Consider the following 27,389-nt stretch of genomic DNA (forward strand, 5'->3'; position numbering starts at 1 on the left):
TTTTATCAGGAATAGATCTGTCAATCCCTTCTGTAGTTGAATCCCTTAATAAAGAGTATTGGTGTTTTTTGAATACTCAATGACTTGTCCAGGTTTTGTTGAGAGTATTTCAATAAACACATTAATAATCTTCCACCACTCGGTGACATATTCTGGAGTGTAAAATGCTGAGATGTTTGCTGTTCCCAGGGGCTACCCATGGGGAGACAACTTGATTCAGGACAGTAGTTTTTTCTGGAAGCAAAACCCTGCGTTGTTAGGGGAGCAGGACAAGAAAGTAACATCAATGATCAGAACCGAAGTTCAGAAACAACATTATCAACATTTAATCTGAAGGCTGTGTGTCAGGTATGGCCATCTGTGTGGGTTGAGCTAGCAATGACCAATGAGTGTCCTAAGCAAGCAATAAATGAATTTAATGATGAGTGAGAGTGTGACGTTACACTCTATATGATTTTATGAAAATATGCTAATGAGTTTGAATATAATGTAACTGGAATATGCTTCATGCAAAAGGTCTCTTGTAAAGTATCATTACAAAGCTTATAATCTACTGTGTGGTAATCCTATTTGTGTAAATATATCACTCTTCTATCTGAAACTAGAAATAGGAAATATAACTCTGAGGGCCTATTGTAATTATGCAAAGTGTGGGCCATTAATGGTGGTTTCCATCAACCAGGACAATTGACTGCAGATGGCTCTGTTTTACCTGTAAGTCTTCCTGTATATGTGTGTGCTGGCAAGTGGGTAATGAAGTCTTACAGTGACATGTGATCATGTCACCTGAACTGGAATCCATCTTTAACCTGGTGCTTTTCCATTGAGAAGGAGGGGTGGGAACCCAGAGAGGGACAAAGGATTCCCGCCTTATGCAAAAGATATATAAGTGGGTGGAACAGAACAAAGAGAGGAGCCATCATGAGAAATCCCCTAGTTACCACCTGAGCTGGAACAAGAGCTGTACCAGGGGAAAGGATTGTGCCCAGACTAGAAAGGCGTCCAGTCTGTGAAAGAAACTTATTGAAACATCTCTGAGGGTGAGATTTCATCATAATTCAGTTTTATTACTGTATTAGGCTTAGATTTGCATGTTTCATTTTATTTTACTTGGTAATTCACTTTGTTCTGTCTGCTATTAAACTTGCAGCGTTGGGGCAAGTAAGTCAGACCCTGGGTCTGTGTTGGAGCAGACAGGAGTGTCTGGCTCAGCAAGACAGGGTGCTGGAGTCCTGAGCTGGCAGGGAAGGCAGGGTTAGAAGTAGTCTTGGCACATCAGGTGGCAGCTCCCAAGCGGGTTTCTGTGATCTAACCCGTCACACATTGAATCTCAGTCCACATAAAAACAAACAGTTTAATCCCCGGATAGGAACAAGGTAAGCTAAAACAAGGGGATGAGAACAGGGAAAGGACTCAGGGATGTAAATAAACAAGGACCTAACCCATCTTGCAATAACTCCTGAAAACCAGCAATAGAAATCAGTGTGACCCTTGACCAGAGGTTACAAGCAGTGCAAAGAGCTGGTTCAAATGTCTAAGGTTCCTTCTGAAAATTTAGCAAACAACACTGACTCATGCCCCTGTCCAGAAACCTAGGAAAACTCATACCCCTGAGGTGCCCCGACAGGAACTACTTCTCCTCACAAGCACTGAGTCCATTGTACAAAATAAAGAAAATGTTACTCCCAGTTTGTTGTCACGTGTTGGCAGAATTCAGGCAGGTCTATCGCCAGCCCCAATGGAAAGCGCTGCCCGATCTGCTCCGGGAGCTATACCACTTCGCCCAGCTGCACTGATTACTCCTCTCATTGTTAGGTAGCAGGGACCCTCATTAGAGTTCCTCAGCTGACCTGCCCCAATAACACCTCTTTGTCTGCCACTGTCTGCAAAGCCATGTCTTCTTCAGGAAAGCTCCCTCTCCTCCACTCTTCAGAGACAGGTCAGTGACATAGCACCTGGGCACAATACTTGCTACCAGAGATGGCACTGCCACCTAAGGTAGCAGCCCCTCCTCCCTCTCTCATATTGTCGGGGCTCCAGTACCCAACCTTGCCAGACTGCAGTGATGGTTAGGGTGACCCATAATTGCAGGCATAGTTGATGCAGTTCTCCTGCTCTTTTGTTACCCACAGGGATAACAGTGTTTTATTACCCCCAAATTTAAAATGTAACTGAATTTTGACCACCGTTCCCCAAACTGCCAGATATGGGAAACGCAAATGAGGCCTGGCCCATCCTGTCATTTCCCTTGGCACACCAAGAAATGCCAGCAGACAGCTCCCTCCCCTATGAAGCTTCTGTCATTTGGAGCTCTCAGCAGCTCTGGGGCACCATGACGGGATTCACTCACCAGAGCAGCACCTCCTGCTGGCCGTCTCGGGAATTAGCTCTCTCAGCCCTTTTCTGGTGAGGCCTCTCCCGCCGCCTTCTCTCCCTGCAGAAACGCCTGATTCCAGGAACCATAGAGTCCTCTTCATGACTCGGCCCTCTGTCATACCACCATCCAAGTTTTCCCCCTTCTGGGGGGAGGGGGGAAGAATCTCCCAGCTCTATAGTCCAGCCACTTCCCTAGTGGAAATTGGGGGGGGGAACGGGCGCATCCACTACTCTGGGTCCCAGCCCAGGGATCCTACAGATAGCAGCCTCCGGCTGCCTCTCCTTAACGTCTCTGACAATACTGCTTCAATTCCCTGGGCCACTTCCCTACGTCCTACCATTTTGTAAATCTGCTGCATTTGTGAATCAGCGTGGCTGCAGTGGAGGATCCAGTTCATAGGATTTACTATAGAGACAAGGTGGGTGAGATAATCTCTTTTATTGGACCAACTTCTGTTGGTGACAGAGACAAGCTTAAGCTTGACTCTGTGCATACAGGAAGTACAGAGCGCAGCAGAAGCTGACAGGGTTGGGGCTTTTTATACAGTGCCTGCGAATGAGGGCAGCCGCATGAAATCTGTACTGGAGACAGTAATGAACCCTTCTGGGGTATGGCTGAACGGAGCTGTCTCCCAGATGTTTCAGCTGTCGGCCGGGGTGTGTCTCGCCTGTGTGGTTCTGAAAGCAATCCAGCTGTACTGGAGGAGGCAGAAACTGCTCAAAATCTTCAAAAGTTTCCCAGGACCTCCCACCCACTGGCTGTATGGCCACCTTCAAATGGTAAAGTAGCAACTGGGACTGTAGCGCGTGTGTGTGTGTGTGTGTGTGTCTTGGGACTGTACTGGTGTGTGTGTGTGGGTGGGTGTGAAACCAGTAAGGTAGCAATTTGGACTGTACTATGTTTGTGTCTGTGTAAACTGATCATAGACCAACCTCAACTACTAGACCAGAGGTGGGCAAACTTTTTGGCCTGAGGGCCACATCGGGGTTGCAAAACTGAATGGAGGGCCGGGTACGGAAGGCTGTGCCTCCCCAAACAGCCTTGCCCCCCACCCTCTATGCGACCCCTCCCACTTCTAGCCCCCTGACTGCCCTCTTCAGAACCCCCGCCCCATCCAATCCCCCTGCTCCTTGTCCCCTAGAATCCAATTTAAGAGTAGCAGGACTGTTGGCATTCAGAGTTCTCCTTTTGGGAGTGAGGAGACCAGTTGAAGGAAGGATTCCTTACACAACACTTAACTATGTGGGCTAGTTTTTATGGTTCCCCTGGCCTTGTCCTCATTCATCCACCTCTACTGGGCTTTCTAATGAACAGGGGGGCCCTCTGCACTTGGAGTGACTTGAAAAGCTTGTTCAATGGAAGCTTTACAAAAATACAAACATGCATTCCTGCCTAGGCCTGTTAGCTATTGTCTCATCTGACTAATCCAGTCCCCTGACTGTAGCAAGGCTCTTCCCCATTCGGAGTGTGCTGCTGAAGATCTGTCTTGAACTACATCTCCCTTTAACTAACAATGCAACTTCAACCAGAGAAAACCCTAGACAACCCTCACACAAGTTTCCATCAGCTGAGGATTTGGCCCTGAATGCCCATTTGAGCTAGATTCTAGATGTGCTACATGGGAGAACTCAGACGGAAAGCTCAAAGGCCCGGGACAGACTCGGCCAGGTGTTCTATGGGGATGGGATGAGGAAACATAATGGGAGGTGGAGGTCAGGGTCCAGATGGGTATCTGAAGGCAGAACAGGGAGAAAGGGACTGGGTTGAAAGAGGAATTGCTTAAATAACAATTGTCTGGGCTAGTTCTTATGGTTCCCCCTGGCCTTACCCACATCCACCCACCTTAATCTGCCTTTCTAACAAACAGGGGACCTCTGCACTTCGAGTGATGTTAAAAGCCTACTCAATAGCATTACTAAAATGCAGACATGTACTCATACTTGGCCTATTAACTATTGTCTTATCTAACTAATCAACTCCCCAGACTGTTCCCCATTCACATAGTGCTGCTAAATATCTGTCATGAACTACATCTACCTTTAATTTATAACACAGCTTCAACAAGAGGATGAACTAGACAATACAGCGTCCTGGGCAGAACAATACCCACACTGTCACCCCCTCTGGCTTGGCAGTTTCTTAGTATTCTTGTCCATCAACCACCCTGAATATGCTAAGGCGGTATTCAGCAGAGGAGGTAAAGATACTGCGTCTTGTGATGTCCTGTCCCTCTAAATGTTTAAGAACTCTCTCCTTCCCAGTGCTACCCGCCTCACTTTCTTGTTAGTTTCAGTTTTTTAGCTAGAACAGTAAAGCAAGCACAGCACAAAGCTGTGTTTCTAGCAGCCCCCTCTGTGTCTATCTCCTTCTCTGCTGGGTCCAAAAATATAACACCTCTTATATCTGAGTGATCAAAATATCATTCCATACTGCAAATGCCACTGAATGCTATGATCTGCAAAGCAGAGGTCTCAGAAATGGATATTTACATAAGGGTGAAGTGAAAATCACCTATTCAAAGAAAATTCCATTGCTTTAAGGTGGAAACTGGCACAGAATGAAATCAGTGTATTTTGTGAGCATTTTGATCAACTTTTTCAATACTCACACAGAAAATGATCACTCTCTATCGAAGAGCAATTAATAAATGCTGAAGCCCAAGCACTGAATGTGATTTACACCAGCTAAGCAGGTTCTGGCTCCTGATACACAGGTAGGGTGACCAGATCGCAAGAGTGAAATATCAGGACACATTGGGCGAGCGGGGCGGGGGGAGGGGAGAGGACGACAATGACAGACACAGGTGCACAGAGCCATGAGAGGGGGCCCTAGGAAGCTGCGAGAGGCGGCCCTAGGAAGCTGCGAGAGGGGTTGTACGGCCCCTGCTGCAGCCCGCACCACAAGCCACAGGGCAAGGACACCTATTGAATTCAATGAGAATTTTGCATGTGAATTGATGTACCTAGTTCTGAGATGATAAAGCCAGAAGGGATCCGGTGATCACCTGGTCTCACCGCCTGTATAGCACAAACATAGAACTTTCCCAAAATAATTCCTAGAGGATAGCTTTTAGAAAAAGCTTTTAGAAAAACACCATGACCCTTAGTATATCGTTAATCGTTAATTACTCTTACCATTGAAAAGGTATGCCTTATATCCAGTCTGAATTTGTCTAGCTGCAACTTCCAACAGTTGGCTCATGCTCTACCTTTATCTGCTAGACTGAAGAGCCCATTATTAACTATTTGTTCCCCATGTAGATACTTACAGTCTATAACCAAGTCACTTCTTAACCTTCTTTTTGTTAAGCTAAATAGATTGAGGTCCTTGAGTCGATCACTATAAGGCATGTTTTATAATCCTTTAATCGGTCTTGTGACTCTTCTCTGAACACTCTCCAATTTATCAATATCCTTCTTAAATTGTGCACACCAGAACTGGACACAGTATTCCAGCAGTGATTGCACCAGTGCCAAATACAGAGATAAAATAACCTCTCTACTCCTGCTTGAGATTCCCCTATTTAGGCATCTGGTCACCCTATTTCTGTATGCATTTCCCCAGGTTTTTTTGTAAAAATCAAAACTGAACTGCCCCAGAAATTCTGGCATGTGGAATCATCGTGAAACTCGCATGGCTCCAACCCTGCCGATGAACCTTTAGATCCACTGCACAGACTTCTGCCACTTGAGCTAATGGAGTAAGTGATGGCAGAGGCAGTAGGTTGTCATCCTATATGTGATAGATCAGCTCTATAGGGGGATGAGACACTTTTTTTGCCACTGGGTTTCACAGATATCTGCTGACAGAAGAGGAACTGTGAAACTCAGGAATCCTGGGTCTATTCCAGGCTCCTGAATGGAATGGTCTCTAGTAGTCAAAGACCCTTCTTCCCCGTCCCCTCCAGTCTATGTCTATCCTATTGCTGTCTAACCCGCCCCAGCTCCTCATCTGATTTCAACTGCCCCCCACTACCGCTCTGGATTCCTTGTCCCAGTTTCCTGGTCCTGTCTCACTCTCCTCTCTCCCCGCCCCCATCCCTCAGATGGGATGTTCGTTCCAGACTGGCAAAATTATAAGGCTTCCCAACATTTCAACACTTCCCATTCTAAATTTTTGGTTGCTTAACTATAGGCTAGCTCTGCCTACAACAAAGCACATTCAGAACCTCTGATTAAAGGGATTATAAGTGTAGCAACCTCCATCATAGCTAGTCACCAAAGATTGAACCCGAGCCATCCAGACTTAAAAGCATGAGCTTCTACTACTTGAGTTCAAATATAACTCCCTTAGCTGGTAGCTATACAGTTATCCTCTAAAAATCCACCAGAGGAGGGCACAAAACACATGTTGGACAGTGAATTACAAAAGTGCCAAATATTATTATTAGACCTGCAATACTTTTCACAATGAACACCAGCAGGGGATAAACTGGGAGTTTAAGAATATTTGGAAAACAATTTTAGAATAACATTCAGTGCTGTGGTGTAAAAGAAAAAAAACCTGTTAAAACTCATAACTTAGCAGTATTCAGTGTTTGAAAAAAACCAACTTCTAGGAGCTATGGGATACAAGTTAAGAATGTTGAAACAGGAAGATGTTATGCTTAGTTACCACTTGGGCAAGGCGGCGTGCTATGTAATACTTGCAAGATTTCACTGTAATGTTTTACAATATATAGCAGCGTAATGCTGATTCCATTGATATTGTTGAGCAATTCATGCTGATTTTATTTCAGCCCACATCTTAATAGTTTTGAATACTATAGATCACAATTTTCAGCTCAGTTGGTCTGAACATGCAGAGCTTTAAAACTGCTATGCTCTAAACTGTATATTAACTACAATTTTATAAACCTGCATGTCAGAGAACTGTGTGCCACTACTACTAGACAGTGGCACAAGGCAATTCAGTGTGAATCACAGAAATGTAGGACTGGAAGGCACATCAACAGGTCATCTAGTCAAACCCGTGCACTGAGGCAGGACTGAGTAATAACAACACTAGACCATCCTTGACAGGTGTTTGTCTAACCTCTTAAAAAACTCCAGTGACTGCTATTCCATAACCTCTCTAGGTAATTTGTCCAGTGCTTAACTACCTTTACAGTTAGGAAGTTTTTCCTTCTTCTTTTTGAAGCATTGATGATCGGGGGGGGGGGGCGCGGAGGGAAGAGGAGGGACTGTGGGGGAGGCTGTTGGAACAGGGGCAGGAACTGAGGGCAGTGGATTAAGGGTGGGGGCACAGGGGGGACACTGTGGGGGAGGCTGAGGGAACAGGGTCAGGGTGGGGGCTGAGGGCAGTGGATTGAGGGTGGGGGACACAGGGGGGACTGTGGGGGAGGCAGAGGGAACAGGGTCAGGGGGACTGAGGGCAGTGGATTGAGGGTGGGGGGCAGAGGGGGGACACTGCAGGGAAGGCTGAGGGAACAGGGTCAGGGTGGGGGCTGAGGGCAGTGGATTGAGGGTGGGGGCACAGGGGGGACACTGTGGGGGAGGCTGAGGGAACAGGGTCAGGGTGGGGGCTGAGGGCAGTGGATTGAGGGTGGGGGACACAGGGGGGACTGTGGGGGAGGCAGAGGGAACAGGGTCAGGGGGACTGAGGGCAGTGGATTGAGGGTGGGGGGCAGAGGGGGGACACTGTGGGGGAGGCTGAGGGAACAGGGTCAGGGTGGGGGCTGAGGGCAGTGGATTGAGGGTGGGGCACAGGGGGGACTGTGGGGGAGGCAGAGGGAACAGGGTCAGGGTGGGGGCTGAGGGCAGTGGGTCTGAGGGGAGCCCCCCCCAGAGGGACCTGTCAGGGGGCCAGGTGAGCCCAGCAGTGCTTACCTGGAGCGGCTCCCAGGAAGCATCCAGCAGGCAGGTCCCGCTCTGGCTCCTAGCCTAGGGGGGTCGCGTCGCTGGCAGGTCGGGTCGGGTCACGTCGAGGGGGGCGGGGGGACTCAGTCTCTCTGCCCACTGCCGGCGTCTACAAGCCACGCCCCCCCAGCATGCAGCAGACCTGCGGAGAATTCCTCACTGCTGCCTCACCTCTGTGTGTGTCTCGGGCTGCTGCTGCATTCTGGGACGCCAGCTGGGAGCTCAGCTGAGCAGCGCTGCCCCAGGGGCCCGGGAAGAACAAGTGAGTGGCGCCGGCTTGCCGCGGTCCCCGGGATAGCGGGACAAAGTGCGTCCCGACCAATGTAAGGTCGGGACGCGGGACAAATCCCCTAAAATCGGGACTGTCCCGTCAAAATCGGGACGTCTGGTCACCCTATACCCAGGGCCTGCAATTATTTATGCCTGCAACTTTGTGGGTGGAAAAAGGTAGACCTAGTTAGACCAGTCTGAAAATGCAGCCCTTCATGTCCATTTCCATCTGTATTGCCCACACTCCAGAGAGGTTGGCTCATTGCACAGGTTGGGTTCACTAGAGCTGTAGCCTCTTCCTCGATGGGCCAAACCTACTCAGCTGAAAGCACCACCACACTCGAGTTATGTTTTTATCAGTGCAGACGGGACTTGACTCAGGGGCAACACTCAAGTTATGAGAATCGGGGGCTAATGAGTCAATATTGCTAAAGGAAAGAGCAACTCTGAGCAGGCACAAGCTGGAAAATGCAGACTGGGAGGTGATGTATTTATTGGAAGGGGTTTTAAGCATAACCAACCCAATTTGGTCTTTCCCCAGTGCTCTGATACTATGGTGATGGGAATGAATCTGGATAGATTTATGAGTGAAGGAGAAGCGCATGCTCTAAATAGAGAGAATTGTGGTCACCTTTTCTTACTAAGGTTCTATTTATAAATAGTCAATGATTAGAAAGAATTGATGTATTACTAAATGGCATGTCAATTGCTATAGAGGAGTCCAAGAGGTCAGTAGGTTGCTTACAGCCATCTATTGTGCCTTTTTCTGATGTGCCTATAACAACACATATTACTCCTATCTATTACATGCTTACAATGACTGTCAGATATTTATTAACCCTTTAGAATCTTTGAATGTAACCTTAATATAAAATGTAACAGTTTTCCTGTATGGAGATTGTCCTTCCCAATAAAGATTTTGCTACTAACGAGAGCATGATTAAAGTTTAGAAGAAATTCTAATAATTGTTTGACTAACATAGGACTAGATTTTGATGCCTTACTGTGGGTAGCACCTTATTCATCTTCTGTATTATTTCACCCTAATAATATATTTCTCTTCTCTATTGAATTCTACAGACTCTAAGTCTCTTGTGACATACAGTTTCCTGGTTCCCTGGATTGGTTTGTACTATCATATTTCATTCTCATTTACCTCATGTAACAGTATTGCTGGTGATATTCATGAGGGAAGCAGCACCATTTGTTGTGCCACGTAGATACTGAGCGATAGTATTTAATAGCTAACTCACAAAAACGACTGTGACAGTAACTGGAAAGGTGTGAATGAAATGCAGGAAAGTGGTGAAATCAGAGTTCAGATTGAGAAACGGGGCTAAAGCTCCATCCTTTTACTCATGTCATCGTTGTAACTAGATATTTCAGAGGTTTAATTCAGAGCACATTAGATACAATATTTTACACATGATATTATGTGGCAATACGTGACAAACATAAACAAGTACACCTCTACCCCGATATAACGCGACCTGATATAACAAGAATTCTGATATAACGCAGTAAAGCAGTGCTCCGGGTGGGGCTGTGCACTCCGGTGGATCAAAGCAAGTTCGATGTAACGCGGTTTCACCTATAACGCGGTAAGATTTTTTGGCTCCTGAGGACAGCGTTATATCGAGGTAGAGGCGTATCAGATCATCTTTGAGCCTTAACCTTGAATTTCCTTGTCTGGATTGAAATTAGACCTGGTTGAACTTTTTTGTACAGAAAGTTCTCTCCTCAAAAAAATATGGCCTTGTTGAAACTGAAATTTGTGCGGAAAAATATCAATTCTGACACAAATTTTCAGCTTTCAGCAGGAAATTTCTCAGTGAAACATGTTCTGTTTAGCCTTAAAATATCATTTTGTTTTGGTTGTTTTAGTTGAAACAAAATGACATTTTAAGTCTAAACAAATTGAAAGCTTACATTTAATTTCAGAAAGGTTGATGAATGAATTTTGGTTTGGTTCCCACAGGAAAACTGAAAATTTTTGATTAAAAATTTTCAAAGATTTTTCATTTGAAATTTCTCACAGGGGAAAAAAATGGTTTTCCAGAAAGCTCTAAGTGAAATCAAGGGTGTTTAATGATGTCACTCAGTAAAAGAAATACTTCTTCGCACAACACAGTGTCAACCTGTGGAACTCATTGCCGGGGTAAGTTGTGAAGGCTAAAAGTCTAACTGGGTTCAAAAAAGAAATAGATAAGTTCATGGAGGATAGGTCAATCAATGGCTAATAACAAAGATGGTCACGGATGCAACTCTGTGCTCTGGGTGTCCCTCACCTCTGACTGCCAGAAGGCAGGAGTAGACGACACTGTCATTGGATAATTGCCCTGTTCTGTTCATAGCCTCTGAAGCACCTGGCATTGACCACTGTTGGAAGATAGGATACTGGGCTAGATTAGTGGCTCTCAACCTTACCAGACTACTGTACCCCTTTCAAGAGTCTGATTTGTGTTGCGTATCCCCAAGTTTCACCTCACTTCAAAACTACTTGCTTACAAAATCAGACATAAAAATACATGTGTCACAGCACTCACTGAAAAATTGCTGACTTTCACATTTTTACCATATAATTATAAAATAAATCATTTTGAATATAAATATTGTACTTACATTTCAGTGTATAGTAGTATATAAAGCAGTATAAACAAGTGTGATGGGGCAAGGCCAGATGGCTACAGTAAAGTAGTGAGGAACAGGTATGTTAGCCCCAGTTTAAACAAATCCCTGGTACCATGGTAACCAAATGGCAGTTGCTCCAGGTTAATCAAGACACCTGGGGCCAATTAAGATCCTTCTAGAAGGCAGTGGCGATAGCTAGATTGATTGGGACACCTGAAGCCAATCAAGGGCTGGCTGGAACTAGTTAAAAGCCTCCCAGTTAGTCAGTGAGGCGCGCATGCGAGGAGCTGGGAGCAAGAGGCGCAAGGAGCTGAGAGGGTGTGCTGCTGGAGGACTGAGGAGTACAAGCGTTATCAGACACCAGGAGGAAGGTCCTGTGGTGAGGATAAAGAAGGTGTTTGGAGGAGGCCATGGGGAAGTAGCCCAGGGAGTTGTAGCTGTCATGCAGCTGTTACAGGAGGCACTATAGACAGCTGCAATCCACAAGGCCCTGGGCTGGAACCTGGAGTAGAGGGCGGGCCCAGGTTCCCCCCAAACCTCCCAACTCCTGATCAGACACAGGAGGAGTTGACCCAGACTGTGGGTTCCACCAGAGGGGAAGATCACTGAGGTGAGGAAATCCGCCAATAAGCGCAGGACCCACCAAGGTAGAGGAGGAACTTTGCCACACAAGTCATTGTATGAAATTTTAGTTTCTGTGAACTTCACTAGTGCTTTTTATGTAGCCTGTTGTAAAACTAGGCAAATATCTAGATGAGTTGATGAGACCTCTGCGTACCCCTGGTTGAGAACCACTGGGCTAGACGGACCAGTGGTCTGACCCAGTATGGATGTTCTTAGGTTCTAAAGAAAAACTCTCATCCTTCTGATGAATACAGTGGATAGAACCGAGGAGATATTCATTCATATTATGGCTGGATTGTATCATGCCACCTGAAATCATCCATTGCTTAGTAGGAAGTGATCTAACCAGCTCTTTTGCACTGTGCTCCTCCATAGGGCAAGGATTGTTGATCTTAAATGGGCCAAAGTGGTTCCAGCATCGGAGGCTGCTGACTCCAGGGTTTCACTATAATATTTTGAAACCTTACGTGATCATGATGGCAGATTCTGTCCGCGTGATGCTGGTAGGAACGGCCGTTGGCACTGTCATGAGTTCAAACCTCCTAGTGCTGCTTCCTGATTTAAGAGCCTTTAGCTAGTAGATTAGAATGATTTAAAAACATTTAGAGTGTTCTTCCCGGTGCATGCTGGGTAGGCTCCCAGCGCTGCAGCAGTGTAGGACAGCGAGCAGAAGCGAGCCCATGCTAACCCACTGCACATCTCCACAGAGTGACCTGTGATGACTTGGCAGACATTGAGCCCTGTTAAAGGCGCTCCTGCCATCTCTCATCCTCCCATACAGCCCAGGGTTTAATCGTGAAACTGGCTGGACCGTTAAAGATCACAGCCACCTGCCCACAGGCCCAACATCCCCAGATGCAGGAGGTGGCCCAGACCCAAGTGAATGGCTGTAACCAGGATTCTGTACTCCCAAGAAAAGTTCTCCCTTCTCATTACTCTTTTCCAATAGGATAAATGGGAAGAGCTGATCACACAGGAGAAGTCAGTGGAGCTCTTTGAACATGTCAGCTTGATGACTCTCGACAGCATCATGAAATCCGCCTTCAGTTACCAGAGCAACTGCCAGACTGACAGGTCAGTACCGGGTGATGTCAAATCCTGATGAAAAGTTCTTGTTGGCCTTAAATGACTTTAAATTTAGTGTGGTGCAATTGTGTCCGAACTGGGAACTATACAGATGTGATAGAAGTAGTGGATGCATTAGCCTCTTGATCTTCATGTCACTAACACAGGGGAATATTGGGATCAGGGGTGCTGGGACCCACTTCACCACCTCTTACAGCCTGCCTCAGGATCTAGACGTGCTGGTGTCTTTTAAATGCAGAAGCTACTCAAGTATTGATGCCACCAGCTGATCTTTATGAGAATGAGGTGTTGTTTGATGGTGGTGGTAACAAAAGTGAGATTGTTGTTGTTTAACCGAGACAAGGGGCAAACCAAGAAAGCTGTTTCCTATACAGTCAATTGTATTATACAGTTATTTAGATCAAAGAGTAGGTAAAATCATAATGAGTCTGATCCGGAGATGCTGAAACCTGGGGGTGCTCCTGTACCCGCTGGCTTGAAGTGATTTCCAATATATGCAGGGTTTACACTTTGGTTCAGTATACCCCCACTATACAAATTGTTCCAGCCCCTCGGTCTGATTTTGCTCTGTTGAAGTTAGTGGGGAGGTTGCTATGGAATTCAGTTGGGATCAAGATCAGCCCTAAGTTTTCATGTGACTAGTGACTTTTGGTTCCACAATCTCACAACCCAAAAGCCTGAACTGGGAAGGCACTGAGCATCTGCCACTCCTATTGCAATAAAGGAGAGCTGAGGGCACTTAGCACCTCATAGAACAGGGCACATGGCTTATCAGACGCTTACACTGGGGGTGCAAGACCAGGCAGAAGTGCTGCAAGCTCAAGACATTCAACTACAAACACTCAAGTTATTCCCCGGGAACACTGCTTAGCCTTGTGCAGGCCGGCCTGAATGCTTTGGAAGGAAAAGTCCATTGTCTGAGGCAGTCTACTGCATTACCGCCAGTTCACATTGCTCTCATGCTGGTTGAGCTTGGTCTTGCCCTAACCACACACTTACCATTAAAATCAACCATTCTGAAATCTTTGCAATCTCTCCCCCAATACGCTCAAACTCGCTGCCCAGTCTTTATCCATCTCTCCCTTGACTCTCTCTCTGTAGTGACAACTTATATATCCAAACGGTCATGGACCTCAGCTTGATGGTGTATCTGAGATTCCAGACGCCCCTGCATCACAACCATCTCGTTTACTGGCTCAGTTCTGAAGGGCGTCGATTCCGCAAGGCCTGCAGATTAGCACATCACCATACTGGTATTTCCCACTATCCTCTTCTCACCTCTCATTAAGGATTTGTGCCAGGCTCCAAGATAAGCCCTAGTCTACACTGCAGACTTATATCAGTATAACTACGTCACTCAGCGATGTGGAAAATCCACACCCCTGAGCAAGGTAGTGTGATGGGGCAAGGCCAGATGGCTAAAGCAAAGTTATGAGAAACAGGTATGTTAGCCCCAGGCTAAGCAAATCCCTGATACTATGGTAACCAAATGGCAGTTGCTCCAGGTTAATCAAGACACCTGGGGCCAATTAAGATCCTTCTAGAAGGCAGTGGAGACAGCTAGATTGATTGGGACACTTGAAGCCAATCAAGGACTGGCTGGAACTAGTTAAAAGCCTCCCAGTTAGTCAGTGCGGTGTGGGTGTCAGGAGCTATAGGAGGGAGCTGTGCTGTTGGAGGAACGAAGTAGTACGAATCCATACCAGGTTCAAGGAAGGAGGCCCTGAGGTAATTGTGAAGAAGATATTGAGTGGAGGCTGCTGTGGGGAAGTAGCCCAGGGAATTGTACACGTCCTATTTCCAAAAAGTCAGCTTCCATAGCTGCTAATTTTAGGGTTCCTGGGCTGGAGCCCGGAATAGAGTACGGGCCCGGGCTCCCCCCTCCCCTCCCTGATTAATCACTGATACTGGGAGACAACAGAGACTGTGCGAGGGAGGGCTGCTTCTCCTCGCCTCCCTTGCTGGCTTATGATGAAAATGGCTCAGTAGACTGTGACCCTTGCCTCTAGAGAGAGAAGGGCTATGTGGAGGGTCACAGTGAGCCTCTGAGGCTAGCAAAAATCTGTCAGGAAACGCAGGACCCACGGGGTCAAGGACACAACTTTGTCACAGTAGTTATACTGACCTAACTTGTGGTGTAGCCCTAAGTCAACGGGAGGTCTTCTCCCATCGATATAGCTACCGCCTTTCAGGGAGGTGGAGTACCTACACAAACGGGAGAAGCGCCCATCGGTGTAGGTAGTTCAGGCAGCTCTGCTGTGGCCCTGATTCTTTACGTCCCCCAGAAGCCACGCAGAGTGTTCCATCTCATTTCAGAAATTATGAGAATCAAAGAATTCTGGTTCCCGGGTATTTTGGGATCCATTGGGGTTCTGGAGAATCACAGTGCACATATCGCTCCAAATGGGATATAATTACTTTAATGTTTCCCTGATGCAGATAAAGTGATCAGAGAAAGAAAGGAGTTCCTTAAAGATGAGCGAGAGCTTGAAAAGATCCAGAGGAGGCGCCACCTGGACTTTCTGGACATCCTTCTGAGTGCTAAAGTGAGTGTTGCAAGAATTGATCGGAGCCAAGTACGCGAGCATTTTGAGTATCAGCGCTGAGAGAGGCCTGGGCATTGTGGACAGCAGCTTCAGAAAAATATATTTTTCGTTCAGGGAAAAAGTTAAAATTGATTGGCCGGATTCATCCATGTTCAGAAGCATAGTTTTGACACAACGGATGGATTCTGCCCCAACTCTGTGGCTGCAGAACTTGGCAATATACAGAGTCTTGTGTGTATCGTTAAAGCCACACAAACGCTGTCGCCTTGTTCATGTGCAGTCCGGTTTATAAACCACACCTAGTCCCGTTTACATAAAGTAAAGTCACTGGCAAGACCTAAGCAGACTCCTGTAGATCGAAAGAGTGATCGTTTTATAGAAATGATCATTTTAACTCAAGTATCGGGGGTAGCCGTGTTAGTCTGTATCCACAAAGACGAGGAGTCCGGTGGCACATATGTTAGTCTTTAAGGTGCCACCGGGCTCCTCGTTTTGACTCAGCAATGATCGGGTGGCAATGTAATTACGCACGACTGTGCATACTATTTAAGCACAGCTTTGTGTTAGGCTGGGGAAGCTTCAGGAGGAGAGAGAAATTTCCACCCACTGCTGCACTGTGCATGGGGGTACTAGTAAGTCCATTGCTATATCCCTTCTAAGGGATGCAATGTGTTTCCCTTGGTGCATCACGCCCTTTCCAAGGGCTATTGAAGTGGGAGGGGACAAGCACGTCCCAGCTTCCTCCTTACCACTCATCATCCCTCCACGAGGTTTCTTGTCCTCCAGAGTGAGCAAGCAGGAAGCAGTACCTGCATTCGAGGGACAGCAAGGACTGCAGTTGTACCTGTCTGCATCACAGGTGTTCATTGCACATGCGGGGTTCCTTACATTTCTCCCCAACCTAAAGGGAAGGTCTGACCCACTGGGATCAATGCTCCAGGGTTTCCTTTCTAAGATGTTTGTCACGTAAGCTCTGATAAGCAGGAAACCTCATGTCTCTTTCCTGGGAATGCCCATGAAACCCTGATAGAAGCCATGTGCTGTTAGGATGAAAACGGAGCTGGATTATCTGATGAAGACCTACGTGCCGAGGTGAACACGTTTATGTTTGGGGGTCACGATAGCACGGCCAGTGGGATCTCCTGGCTCTTGTACTGCATGGCCCTGCACCCAGAGCACCAGCAGAGATGCAGGGAAGAGATCAAAGAGATTCTGGGAGACAGAGATACTGTTCAATGGTGAGAACTTATTTTCCTTTCCAGTGACCTCCCAAATAACTTTGAAACCCCTATCAGGAAATCAGTTTATTAACCCCAGTTGTCTCTCCCTCTACCCCCCAGTTCCCAACTGGGAAAGCTAGTTCTCCTGGACTGCAGGCAGCCTTTTTCTTCTGGGGTGAACCCACTTGAATGGAGGACCATCAAGGTTGATGATTCTTGATGATTTCCCATTTTTAGCTCCTATGCTGGATGTAAGGATTTCTCCCAACACCTCCTGGGTGGCCCAGCTCAAGGTGGAGGCCACAGTACAAACCAGAGGGCACATGGCAGATTACAGTCAAAATGGCATTCACAAAACAGAATGGCGTTTGCAGCTTGACATGAGACATCTGTCCCATCTCTGCATAGACCATTGGTGAGACAGATTCTGGAATACTGCATTAGGGCGACCAGACAGCAAGTGTGAAAAATCAGGACAGTGGGTGGGGGGTAATAGGAGCCTATATGAGAAAAAGACCCAAAACTCGGGACTGTCCCTATAAAATCAGGACATCTGGTCAGCCTCTACTGCATCCAGTTCCAGTCTCCATGTTTTAAAAAGGTTGTTGAAAAGTTGGAAAGGGTGCTAAAAAGAGACACCAAAACACTTCAAGGGCTGGAGAAAATGCCTTACAATGAGAGACTTAGGGTATGTCTACACTACCCGCTGGATCGGCAGGCAGTGATCAATCCAGCAGGGGTTGATTTATCGCGTCTACTCTAGACGCGATAAATCGACCCCCGAGCACTCTCCCGTCGACTCCTGTACTCCAGCTCGGTGAGAGGTGCAGGCGGAGTCGACGGGGGAGCGGCAGCAGTCGACTCACCGCAGTGAGGACACCATGGTAAGTCGATTTAAGTACATCGACGTCAGCTCCTTTATTCACGTAGCTGAAGTTGCGTAACTTAGATCAATCCCCCCCCGCCCCGCCCCCAGTGTAGACCAGGCCTAAAGGAGCTCAATCTGTTTAGCTTATCACAAAGAAGATTGAAAGGTGACTTGATTACAGTGTTTCTCATGGGGAGAAAATGCCAAGTACTAAAAAGCTCTTTAATCTAGTGGGGAAAGACATAACAAGAGCCAGTGGCTAGAACAGAGGTGGGCAAACTATGGCCCGTGGGCCACATCAGGCCCGCGGGACCATCCTGCCCGGCCCCTGAGCTTCTGGCCGGGAAGGCTAGCCCCCGGCCCCTCCCCCGCTGTCCCCCCTCCTCCGCAGCCATGCCGCCACGCGGGCAGCGCTCTGGACAGCGGGGCTGCGAGCTCCTGCCAAGCAGAGCGTGTCTAGCTCCGGCTGGGCGGCGGGGCTGCCAGACATGCTGCTCTGAGCGGCATGGTAAGGGGGGGCCACGGGGTTGGATAAGGGGCGGAGAGTCCCGGGGGGCAGTCAGGTGACAATGAGCAGTGGGCAGTTGGGAGGCGGTCAGGGAACGGGGGAGGGTTAGATAAATGTGGGAGTCCGGGGGGGCCTGTCAGGGGGTGGGGGTGTGGACAGGGGTCAGGGGATGGGGAACAGGGGGGTTGGATAGGCGTGGGAGCCATGGGGGGGCCTGTTGGGGGTGGGGGTGTGGATAGGGGTCAGAGCAGTCAGGGGACTAGGAGCAGGGGGGTTGGATAGGGGGTGGGGTCCCGGGAGCAGTTGCTCTGGGGGGTCCCTGCAGGGGGCGGTTAGGGGACAAGGAGCGGGGGGGGGGAGTTGGATGGGTCGGGTGTTCTGAGGAGGACAGTCAGGGGGCGAGAAGTGGGAGGAGGCGGGGGCCAGGCTGTTTGGGGAGGCACAGCCTTCCCTACCTGGGCCTCCATACAGTTTTGCTACCCGAATGTGGCCCTCAGGCCAAAACGTTTGCCCATCCCTGGGCTAGAAGCTGAAGCCAGACATACTGCGATTAGAAAATGGACACATTTTTAAAAGTGAGGGTGATGGACCATTGGAACAAAGAATGAGAGGAAGTGGTGGAGTCTCTATTTCTTGATGTCTTCGTATCAAGGTGGGATGTGTTTTTGGAAGATATGCTTTAGTCAAACATAAGCTATTGGGCACAACTGGGCTCAGTTCAGTGGGATCTGGGTGAAATTTAATGGTCTGTGATATATAGGAGGACAGAGTAGATGATTTAATGGTCCCTTCTTGCCTTGAGCCCTAATAACTCTATATATTCTAGGTGGAGAGGTAGAGAAGATTGCCTAAGCGTGTCCATTCTAATCACCCCTCCCCTTTCAGCTCCTTTTAGACTAAGGGAGCCGGGCAGAGTACAGCACCCCCTTCTGTTATAAAACCAGAGCGAGAACTCTCCCTCCTCTACTTGGCGTGCATAAGCAGGGCCTCCCCACCGCTCTCCCTCCTCCTTGCTGTTGCAGTGAGAACTCCAATCTGCTTGACTTACTGGTTATAACATTCACCTTTCAGTTTTCTATTTTCCAGGTCACCGCTCTGCCTGTGGGGGAATCTCTGTAGAAAATGTTAGTCTCTAAGGTGCCACAAGTACTCCTGTTCTTTCTGTAGAAAATATGAACAATATCTTTTTGGCCATTGTCAGTTGTCCCCAATCTCTGCTTCTGGTTCCTTTCAGGGATGACTTGGGGAAGATGACCTACACCACCATGTGCATCAAAGAGACTCTTCGTCTTTACCCTCCGATACCTGTCGTAGCACGAGAACTCGGTGCACCTGTAACATTTGTTGATGGACGTACCTTACCAAAAGGTCTGCTTAGTCTATCTCCTCTTTAAATGCTAATTAGGCTGCTGTGTGTCTGTACATCAATGGCAGTGATGCTCATGTCTTTCACTTGTATACTGCCTCTCATTCCAAAAGCATTTTATAGACAGAGAATGAAAGGGGGAAGGAGAATTCTTTAAGGAGACACAGGGACTATTATTAGGAGTAATAGTGTGATACTTGATTTAGGCTAAATATCAAGAACATCCACAAATGCAAATTCAACTACCATCTCCGTGTGAACGATTCACAGATCTACCTCTCCACTCCAGATCCGTCTCCCTCTGTCCAAACAAAAATCTCAGCCTGTCTCTGACATCTCTTTGTGGATGTCTAGCCATCAGCTCAAGCTCAACGTAGACAAAACAGAGCTCTTACTCTTCCCTCCAAAACCATCTTTGCTACCTCCTTTCTTGGCCACCCTGTTACCCATCACTGAGGCCTGTAACTTGGGCTTCATCTTTGACTCAGCCTGGATGTGAGAACCTAGAGTGAGGTCTATGTCTAAGTCTTGCAGATTGTTTCTGCATAATGGCTCTAAAACCTGGACTTTCCTACCAGGCCACACAGCTAAAACTGTAGCCCATGCTCTCATCATCTCGCATGTCATGACAACATCCTTTTCTCTGGCCTTGAACAATGCAATCTTGCCCCACTGATATGCATTCAAAATGCTGCTGCAAAGGTTATTTTCCCAACCTTTGACCAAGGTCACTTTGACCTTGTCATCCCTCTTTGCGTCCCTCCACAAGCTCCCTTGTCTCTATTATATCAAATATAAGCTACTTGTCTTCACTTGGTAGGCCCTTCATGACCCATCGCATTCCTCACCCCTAGCTATCCTCGCTCGTTCAGTATCAAAAGGTCAACTCCCACCTCCAGCTGGTCCATGATATCACCCTCCATTGCCCACTTGTTAAATTTTCCAACAAGCATCTTCATGCTTTCTCCCATCCTGCCCCTCACACTTAGGAGGAACCATCATTAAAACTCTCCCTTTGCCATAAACCCTACAAAAAATTCACAACTAGGCTGCTGATGTGCTGAGACAGCTGCCTGTCATGCTGATGAATGTTACTTCTGTGAACTCCCCCATCAGTAGGTCTGATTCCATCTGTTGTCTCTTGTCTTATACTTAGATTGTAAGTTCATTGGGGCAGGAACTGTCTTTTTGTTTTGTGTTTGTACAGCACCTAGCACAATGGGGGCCTGTGCCATGGTTGGGGCTCCTCAACACGGCAGCTATACAAATAAATACCAAGAGTAAATTCCTAGTGGTGTGGTGTATAAGTTGTTCCACAATCTTCAAAGGTAAAAGTTGGAGGCCCCAACACTGGACTCATTTAAAAGCAGGTAAGACAAAGAGCAGGAGAACAAACCACAAGGAAAAACCTTGCATTGATAAGGACATGGAGCACGTCCACCAGGAGTCTTTAATCTCTCACATCTTTTGGGACACCACCCCCCACCTCAACATTTCCCCTTCTCCTGATGCTTACCTGAAGTGACTTTCTTCACCTTCTGTAGAAATTCTTTGACATTTTTGGCCAATTTTTGTTTTATTAGTCAGTAAAGGATGAGGTGGTCCCCTGATGGAACTCTGATACTCAATAAACTCATGGGTGGCAGATGAAAACGGGACTTCAAAAGGAGATTTGTTACTAATCTAGTTTTATAGGATTCCACAAGTGTAGATGGACAGAGCACCATAGTCTATGACACGTTTTTCCTGTCTTATGATGATTTATTTCTCATTCATAACAGGCTCCCTGGTTTCACTGAATATTTATGGTCTTCACAGAAACCCCACAGTCTGGCACGATCCAGAGGTACTTCTTTTTTTACTTGAGACTGATAAGATATTTTTGGAGATGGGATAGCTATTCCTTGTGCACTTGTCGGATCAACGAGAAGTTCCTATGTGCACAGGAAGCAGCCCCTTTTCTTGGGTAGATGAGCATTTTTCACTAGACGTATGTAGATAACACAATGTTCATGCTGTATGAGGACTCCACTTAACTGTAGATTGTAGGGGATATGTGAAGACCTTTGGATAATGGGAGGTCCAGACAAAACTACATTTTGTTTCTATGTGAGTTTTTAATTAAAGGTGGAGAGAGAACCAAGTTCACCCATGGATTGGGCCAAATCCTAAAGCCGACGCAATACCTTTCATTGCCCTGACTCCTCCCATATTTGTTTGGGCCACACCCACCCATCTTCTTTTTGGGAAGTTTGTAGATGTCTCAAGGATCTTCTGCATGGGGCCATTTCTCTGCTGTAAGCTGGGAGCCAGATACTAATACAAGGTGTTAGCTATGGAGAGAGATTGTGATGGAAATTGTGTCCTTTTTCCCTTCCGAAACCATTGGTACACATTGCCCTATGGCATTAAGATAAGGCCGTTTACTTGCCTTTTGTGGGCTTGTGCAAGGGTAACTGAGAGTGGAATCTGGCCCTTACTAGCTAAGCTCGGTTGCCAAACTAAGCAATAGTTTCAGAACTACATGTCTTTACTATTCTTTGCAGGTCTTCGACCCTTTGAGATTCTCACCAGAGAACTCATCTGGACGCCATTCCTATGCTTTTCTGCCTTTTGCAGCTGGACCCAGGTGGAGTATATTTAATTCTATACGTCGCTTTAGTTAAATAAAATCCTCTTCCCTGGACACTGATGAATCACTCCCACCTTGGGGTGACAATCTGGTTCCCGTGAAGTCAGTGGGAGTTTTGCCATTGACTTCAAGGGGAATAGAATTTCACCTTTTGTGTTTGCTATGTCCCATATCAAAGTGTTCTTGTTTTATACGTGCTCTCAAGGTATTCAACAGTGTGTGCTTAAAAAGGAACATTGGGACTGAAGCAAAACTCCAAATCCAAACATCCCCTAACTTTGGAAACTCTTGGACCTGGATCCAGCTCAGGCTTATGTCTGTTTAAATCCACAGCATGTCAGAACAATACATCCATACCATCTTCAGTGTGGTCCCCTATACGTGGTTTGACCTTGACCTTGACCTCATCAGCAAGGTCTCTGCTTCTCTCCACTCTTACGTCCCACTTTTTGCTGTGCTGCCTGTAGGGAACCTTGTTGATTGGTATAGAAAATTATTTTGTTAATTTCCTGCCCTGGCCTCTGTCTGCTTGTTTGTTTGTCAACTCTTTGGGGGAAGGGACTGTCCTTTGTTGTCGATCTTGCCAAGTGTCTAGCACATTGTAGGCTCTATTGAACAATAATATTAGTTATTAGGACATGGGGTGGTCTAGTGGACAGGGGCACTGGGCTGTAAGTCTGGAGACTTGGGATCTATGCCTGGCTTACCCACTGATGTGCTGTGGGACCTTGGGCAAGCCAGTCTCCTCTGGTCCCTGTCTGTAAAATACACATATTGTGAGGATAAATTCCATTGATGATTGCAAGTTGCTCAGATATTACTACTAAGGACCAAACAGGTAAGAAAATATTGCAGTATAATGCTCCTACTTGATTCAGATTGATCTATATCGCTTACTAATCTGGGTGCAAGCAAATAATATAGTTTTAATAGGGCTAAATGTAAATGTCTGCATCTGGGAACAGAGAATGTAGGCCATACTTACAGACTGGTGGACTCCATGCTGGGAAGCTGTGACTCTGAAAAAGATTTAGGGGCCAGGTGGATAATCAGCTGAACATGACCTCCCACTGTGATGCTGGGGCCATAAGGGTGATTTGATCGCAGTTTTTAAATACCTACCATGGGTAATAAATATTTAATAATGGGCTCTTTAATCTAGCAAAGAAAATTATAACACCCTCCAATGGCTAGAAGTTGAAACTAGACAAATCCAGACTGGAAATATGGCGTACATTTTTAATGGTGAGAGTAAGTGGCCATTGGAACAATTTACCAAGGATCCTGGTGGATTCTGCATCACTATCAATTTTTCAGTCAAGATTAGATGTTTTTCTAAAAGTTCTGCTCTAGGAATTGTTTTGAGGAAGTTCTCTGACTTGTGTTAGATAAGGGGTTAGACTAGATGATTGCAATCATCCCTTCTGGCCTTTAAATCTATGAAACAAAGGGGTTAGTGCAACCATGTCATCCCGTCCAAATGGAGAAAATCCAGCAAGAGGAAACCCACCATCCTGCTTGCTCTCAAATCAACATCCAGTTTCTAAGTTCAGCACTACCATTTCCTGCATTTCAGTGGTGCCCAACACAGCATCAGCTTATACTCCGTTCTTGAAATGCATCAGCATACGGGATACTGTTAGAAATACCAGCAGTATTTCCAACCCTAGAGATTAAAAAATCATGAATCAGACCCAAACCACCATGAGATGGGCTCAAAAATCATGAGGTTTTTTTTCCAGATTGTATTGTGTTTTTTGATGTGTGAACTCCCCGTGCTCACTCCAGTGTTTGTGTGACAATTAGTGTGGCCAATGCTCCCAGGTTTATTAAGGTGATATTGGTCTCTGCTGCAGTTGTTCCTACCTAGAACTCTATCCATCCCCCTGCCAAGCAATCAATTCTGCCCCCCACTCCACTGCCTCCTTAAATCTTGCCTCCACATCAATTCTATCCGATCCCAGCCTCCCTTCTGCTCCTCCTGCAGCTTCAGTTCCTCCACCTCCTCTCCCAGGCTTGGAAGGACTGCAGCAAGGTCCCCTCTCCCCTTTCAGGGCTGGGCGTTGCAGGCAGGGAGGAGCCAACCCTGTTGTTCGGAGGCAGGAGAGGGGGGAGCAGCCCTGAGCTGCTGGGCTTTACTGCTCATCCTGTGAAAACAATGTCAGCTACTAAGAGGAGAGCTCTGCCTTCTTCCTGCAGCTGCTCTGATTGGCTGCTCTTCCCCAAGAAGTAAGACAGTGGGGAAAGCAGCCAATCACAGGCTTCCCCCTCCCCCAGGGGGAGCTGAAATTCACTAGAGGGCTTAAGAGTCTGGTGTTACCTGACTCTAGTCCTGGCCAAACTCGTGACTTGTGAAGAACTACCCTGTACATATTCTTCACTATGGAGAGAGGAGGTGGCAGCTTTCCTGCTGTGTTCACAGCAGAACTGTACATGTAATTGTCACCTGTGTCTAGAATCCTTCTTCCTTGACTAGTGCCTGCAACAAAAGAACAAACCTTTTGTTTAATTACAAATCAGCCAAGAGAAACACCGTTAGGTGCTGCTCATTGCTCTCTCCTGTTCCACCACAGGGACCAGATTCTCAGCCAGTGTAGATGGCATAGTTTCATCAACTTCACTGAATCTATGCTGATTCACACCAGCCCTCTGCCTATGTTTGTTTCTGATGAACCATCTAGTAGAGCTAGTGAGGAATTTCCCGTTGGAATAATTTTCTGACAGAAGAGGCAATTTCTTCAAAATTGAAATTTTCCTTTGGAACATCTAAATGAATGCTCCCCAGTCTCCCCACGCTGCCTGCCTGGCTTACAGGAGTTTTCATTTAGATTTTCCTCAAAATTTTCCAACAAAAATTGGAAATGTCCTTGAGGAAAATTTCATTTTTGCTAAGACTGCATTTTCTGTTGGGAAATCATTCCAGCGGGAAAATCCCAACCAGCTTCACTGCTCAGTTTATCCAAACAAATACAGGTAGAAAGCTGATGCTTAGCCCTTCTAAATCCACATAGAAAAGTTGATGGCTCTTTGCCACTTTAAACTGGCTTAAGACCTGGTCTTTATACTAAAAAAAACAATGAGGAGTCCATGTGGCACCTTAGAGACTCCCCAGGCTGTCACATCTCCAGGCTTATTTGAGATGAAAAAAATGACAAATGCAAAATTTTGTTGTGGGAAGGAATTTCCATTTTCCAGCCCTTTCTACTAACCACTCAATAGAAGTGAATCCCGTTAACTATTTCAGTGGCCGCCTCTTGTGCTCGGTTTACTATATGAAGTGGCTTTGGTAACTTTAGAGATGAAATATTTGTCGCTTCTCTCTGCTCAGGAACTGCATCGGGCAGCACTTTGCCATGAACGAGATGAAGGTGGCTCTTGCGCTGACTCTGCGGCGCTTTGAACTCTCCCCTGATCCAGCCAAGCCCCCCATCAAAATACCTCAGATCGTCCTGCGCTCCAAGAACGGGATTCACCTGCACCTGAGGAAACTCCCGTGACACTTAAATCACTGGGACAGGAGTGTGATACATGACAGAGTTTAATCTAAATATGATTGAATAACAAGAGCTGGGTGGGAACTGAAATTCCCCTTTCACGGGAAATTCTGTGATTTCAAAATGTTTTCATTCAGAATTGCAATGGAAACAACAGAATTTCAAAATTTCCCACAAAATAAATTTAAAAAAAATCATCTTGGTGAAATTTTAAAAATTCTTCAAGATTATCAAGAGTTTTTTGCTCTGATTTTAACTTTTAAATAAAAGGCAAAATGAAAAGTTGGTCTGAAATAAACAAATCTAAACCTGTACCGGTGTCAAAAAACATTGATAGATTTTTTTTTCAAACCAAAATTCTGTCCAAAGCAACAATTTCTGTCGAAACTTTCCCAGTCGGTTCTAGTCAAAACAAAGGCTGTGTTTTATCTCTGCAGATGTATCCCTGCTCACTCTTCTTTGTGATTAACTAAAAAATTATTGTGGGTGTGGGGGGGGGAAGGGCCATGGAGATGCAGCTGTGTATTTTTATTGATCATCATAATAGTTTAGCGAGGGCTCAGCGTTGTACAGAAGAGAGAGAGGACAGCGTCCGAGTTCTGAAAAATTTGCAGTGGGGCTAGATTCTGACACAAGGGGTGAAGGAGGGATGGGAGAGTGTAAGGAGACTTGCTCTTCCTTTGTATGCTCTGCACACGGGCCTGCCAGATTTCCAGCCCCTGTGCAGGGACCACTTCCTCTGAGGGAGCGAGATGAGTAGGTAGGGAGTTGTACTGGTGTACCCCAGAAAGGGTACTGCAGTAAGTCCACCAAGGGACGGGAGTGCTCTGCAATTCCTGCTGGAGTAGTGTGCCTCCACACTGCGCCCCAGGGCGATGCTACGCTTAATAGGAAGAAGCCCTACATAGCGGTAATGATCATTATTGTTTATTTAAATGAGTGCCTAGAAGCCCCAATCAGGGATCGGGACCTAGGTGGGCTGTTTGGGCACTGGACACTTCACATGATTCTAGATAGGACGTAAATCAATGGCAGGTTCGTTGCACAAAAGTTGGCTCTCTCTTTAATCTTCCCCTGCCTTCTGTTCAGGACACTGCAACGGCTGATCTGTTGCCATGGGACGGCCTGATCCAGCCCTTCAGCTAACTCAATGAAGGAGAGTGCAGATCCTGGTCTACACTGAACAGTTCTACAGGAATAACCATGTCGGGGAGGGGTGTGATTTTCACTGCTGGTCTTATACCAGTAAAAGCCCTAATGTGGATGCATTGACAACATTATTAAGGTGCCTTATACCCATATAGTTATTCCCATCCCATACAGAAATAGCTATACTGGTACAGAGCACATTTATACCCATATAGCTGCATCCACACAAGGGAGGGACGTTGTCCCACTTTACCTGTAGTGGCATAGTCAAAGCGGCGCAACTTTCAACTGTACACCGTAGAGCAAAATTGTGTGTGGCAGATCAGGCATCCCAACGACCCAGCAAGCAATTTAATCAATGTTTGTAAGGATTAAATTCAAGTGTAACCCCTTTTATCAACTTGTTTGTATCTAAATTATCTTGAGATTTCACAGCTTTGTCAATGATGAATAAATTAAATTAAATAGTGAGCATTAAAAAATATCTTCATTCCATCTTATTAGCACATTAGGCTTCTAAATATAGATGTATGCGGATTCACGCTCTCAGATCCCCGCCTCTCATCCCATGGCCGATTGTGTCTCTTGCTGTGGCCTTGTGCAATGTCCTCATTCCTCTAATGCCTGGAGAACCAAACAGAGATTGGAGCCCCATTGTGCCAGGAACCATAGAAACACATGGTGAGAGACAGTCCCTGTCCCGATGACTCTAAATAGACAAGACGGACAAAGGATGGGGTGAGAAACAGAGGGGACATGA

At 46.5% G+C, this 27,389-nt stretch overlaps 1 protein-coding gene across 1 annotated transcript; it reads left to right on the forward strand.

The window, feature by feature from the left end:
* The first annotated feature begins 2,946 nt into the window (after positions 1-2,946).
* LOC135882690 (cytochrome P450 4B1-like) lies at positions 2,947-25,483 on the forward strand. Its single transcript, XM_065409676.1, has 12 exons — positions 2,947-3,156; positions 4,433-4,574; positions 9,586-9,630; positions 12,136-12,263; positions 12,710-12,834; positions 13,948-14,099; positions 15,286-15,392; positions 16,440-16,630; positions 19,223-19,356; positions 21,136-21,200; positions 21,901-21,983; positions 25,315-25,483. The coding sequence occupies exons 1-12, from the start codon at positions 2,947-2,949 to the stop codon at positions 25,481-25,483; spliced, it is 1,551 nt and encodes a 516-aa protein (XP_065265748.1).
* Positions 25,484-27,389: the final 1,906 nt, after the last annotated feature.

Source organism: Emys orbicularis, chromosome 8, assembly GCF_028017835.1.
Source record: "Emys orbicularis isolate rEmyOrb1 chromosome 8, rEmyOrb1.hap1, whole genome shotgun sequence".
Classification (NCBI taxonomy): Eukaryota; Metazoa; Chordata; order Testudines; family Emydidae; genus Emys; species Emys orbicularis.

Excerpts from the sequence above, each read along its gene's own strand:
- LOC135882690 (XM_065409676.1), top strand. The coding sequence starts at position 2,947 with ATGAAATCTGTACTGGAGACAGTAATGAACCCTTCTGGGGTATGGCTG. Across the intron at positions 3,157-4,432 it reads TGTATGGCCACCTTCAAATG|CTTCAACAAGAGGATGAACT; the intron begins GTAAAGTAGCAA and ends TTTATAACACAG. Across the intron at positions 4,575-9,585 it reads GGCGGTATTCAGCAGAGGAG|ACTCTAAGTCTCTTGTGACA; the intron begins GTAAAGATACTG and ends TGAATTCTACAG.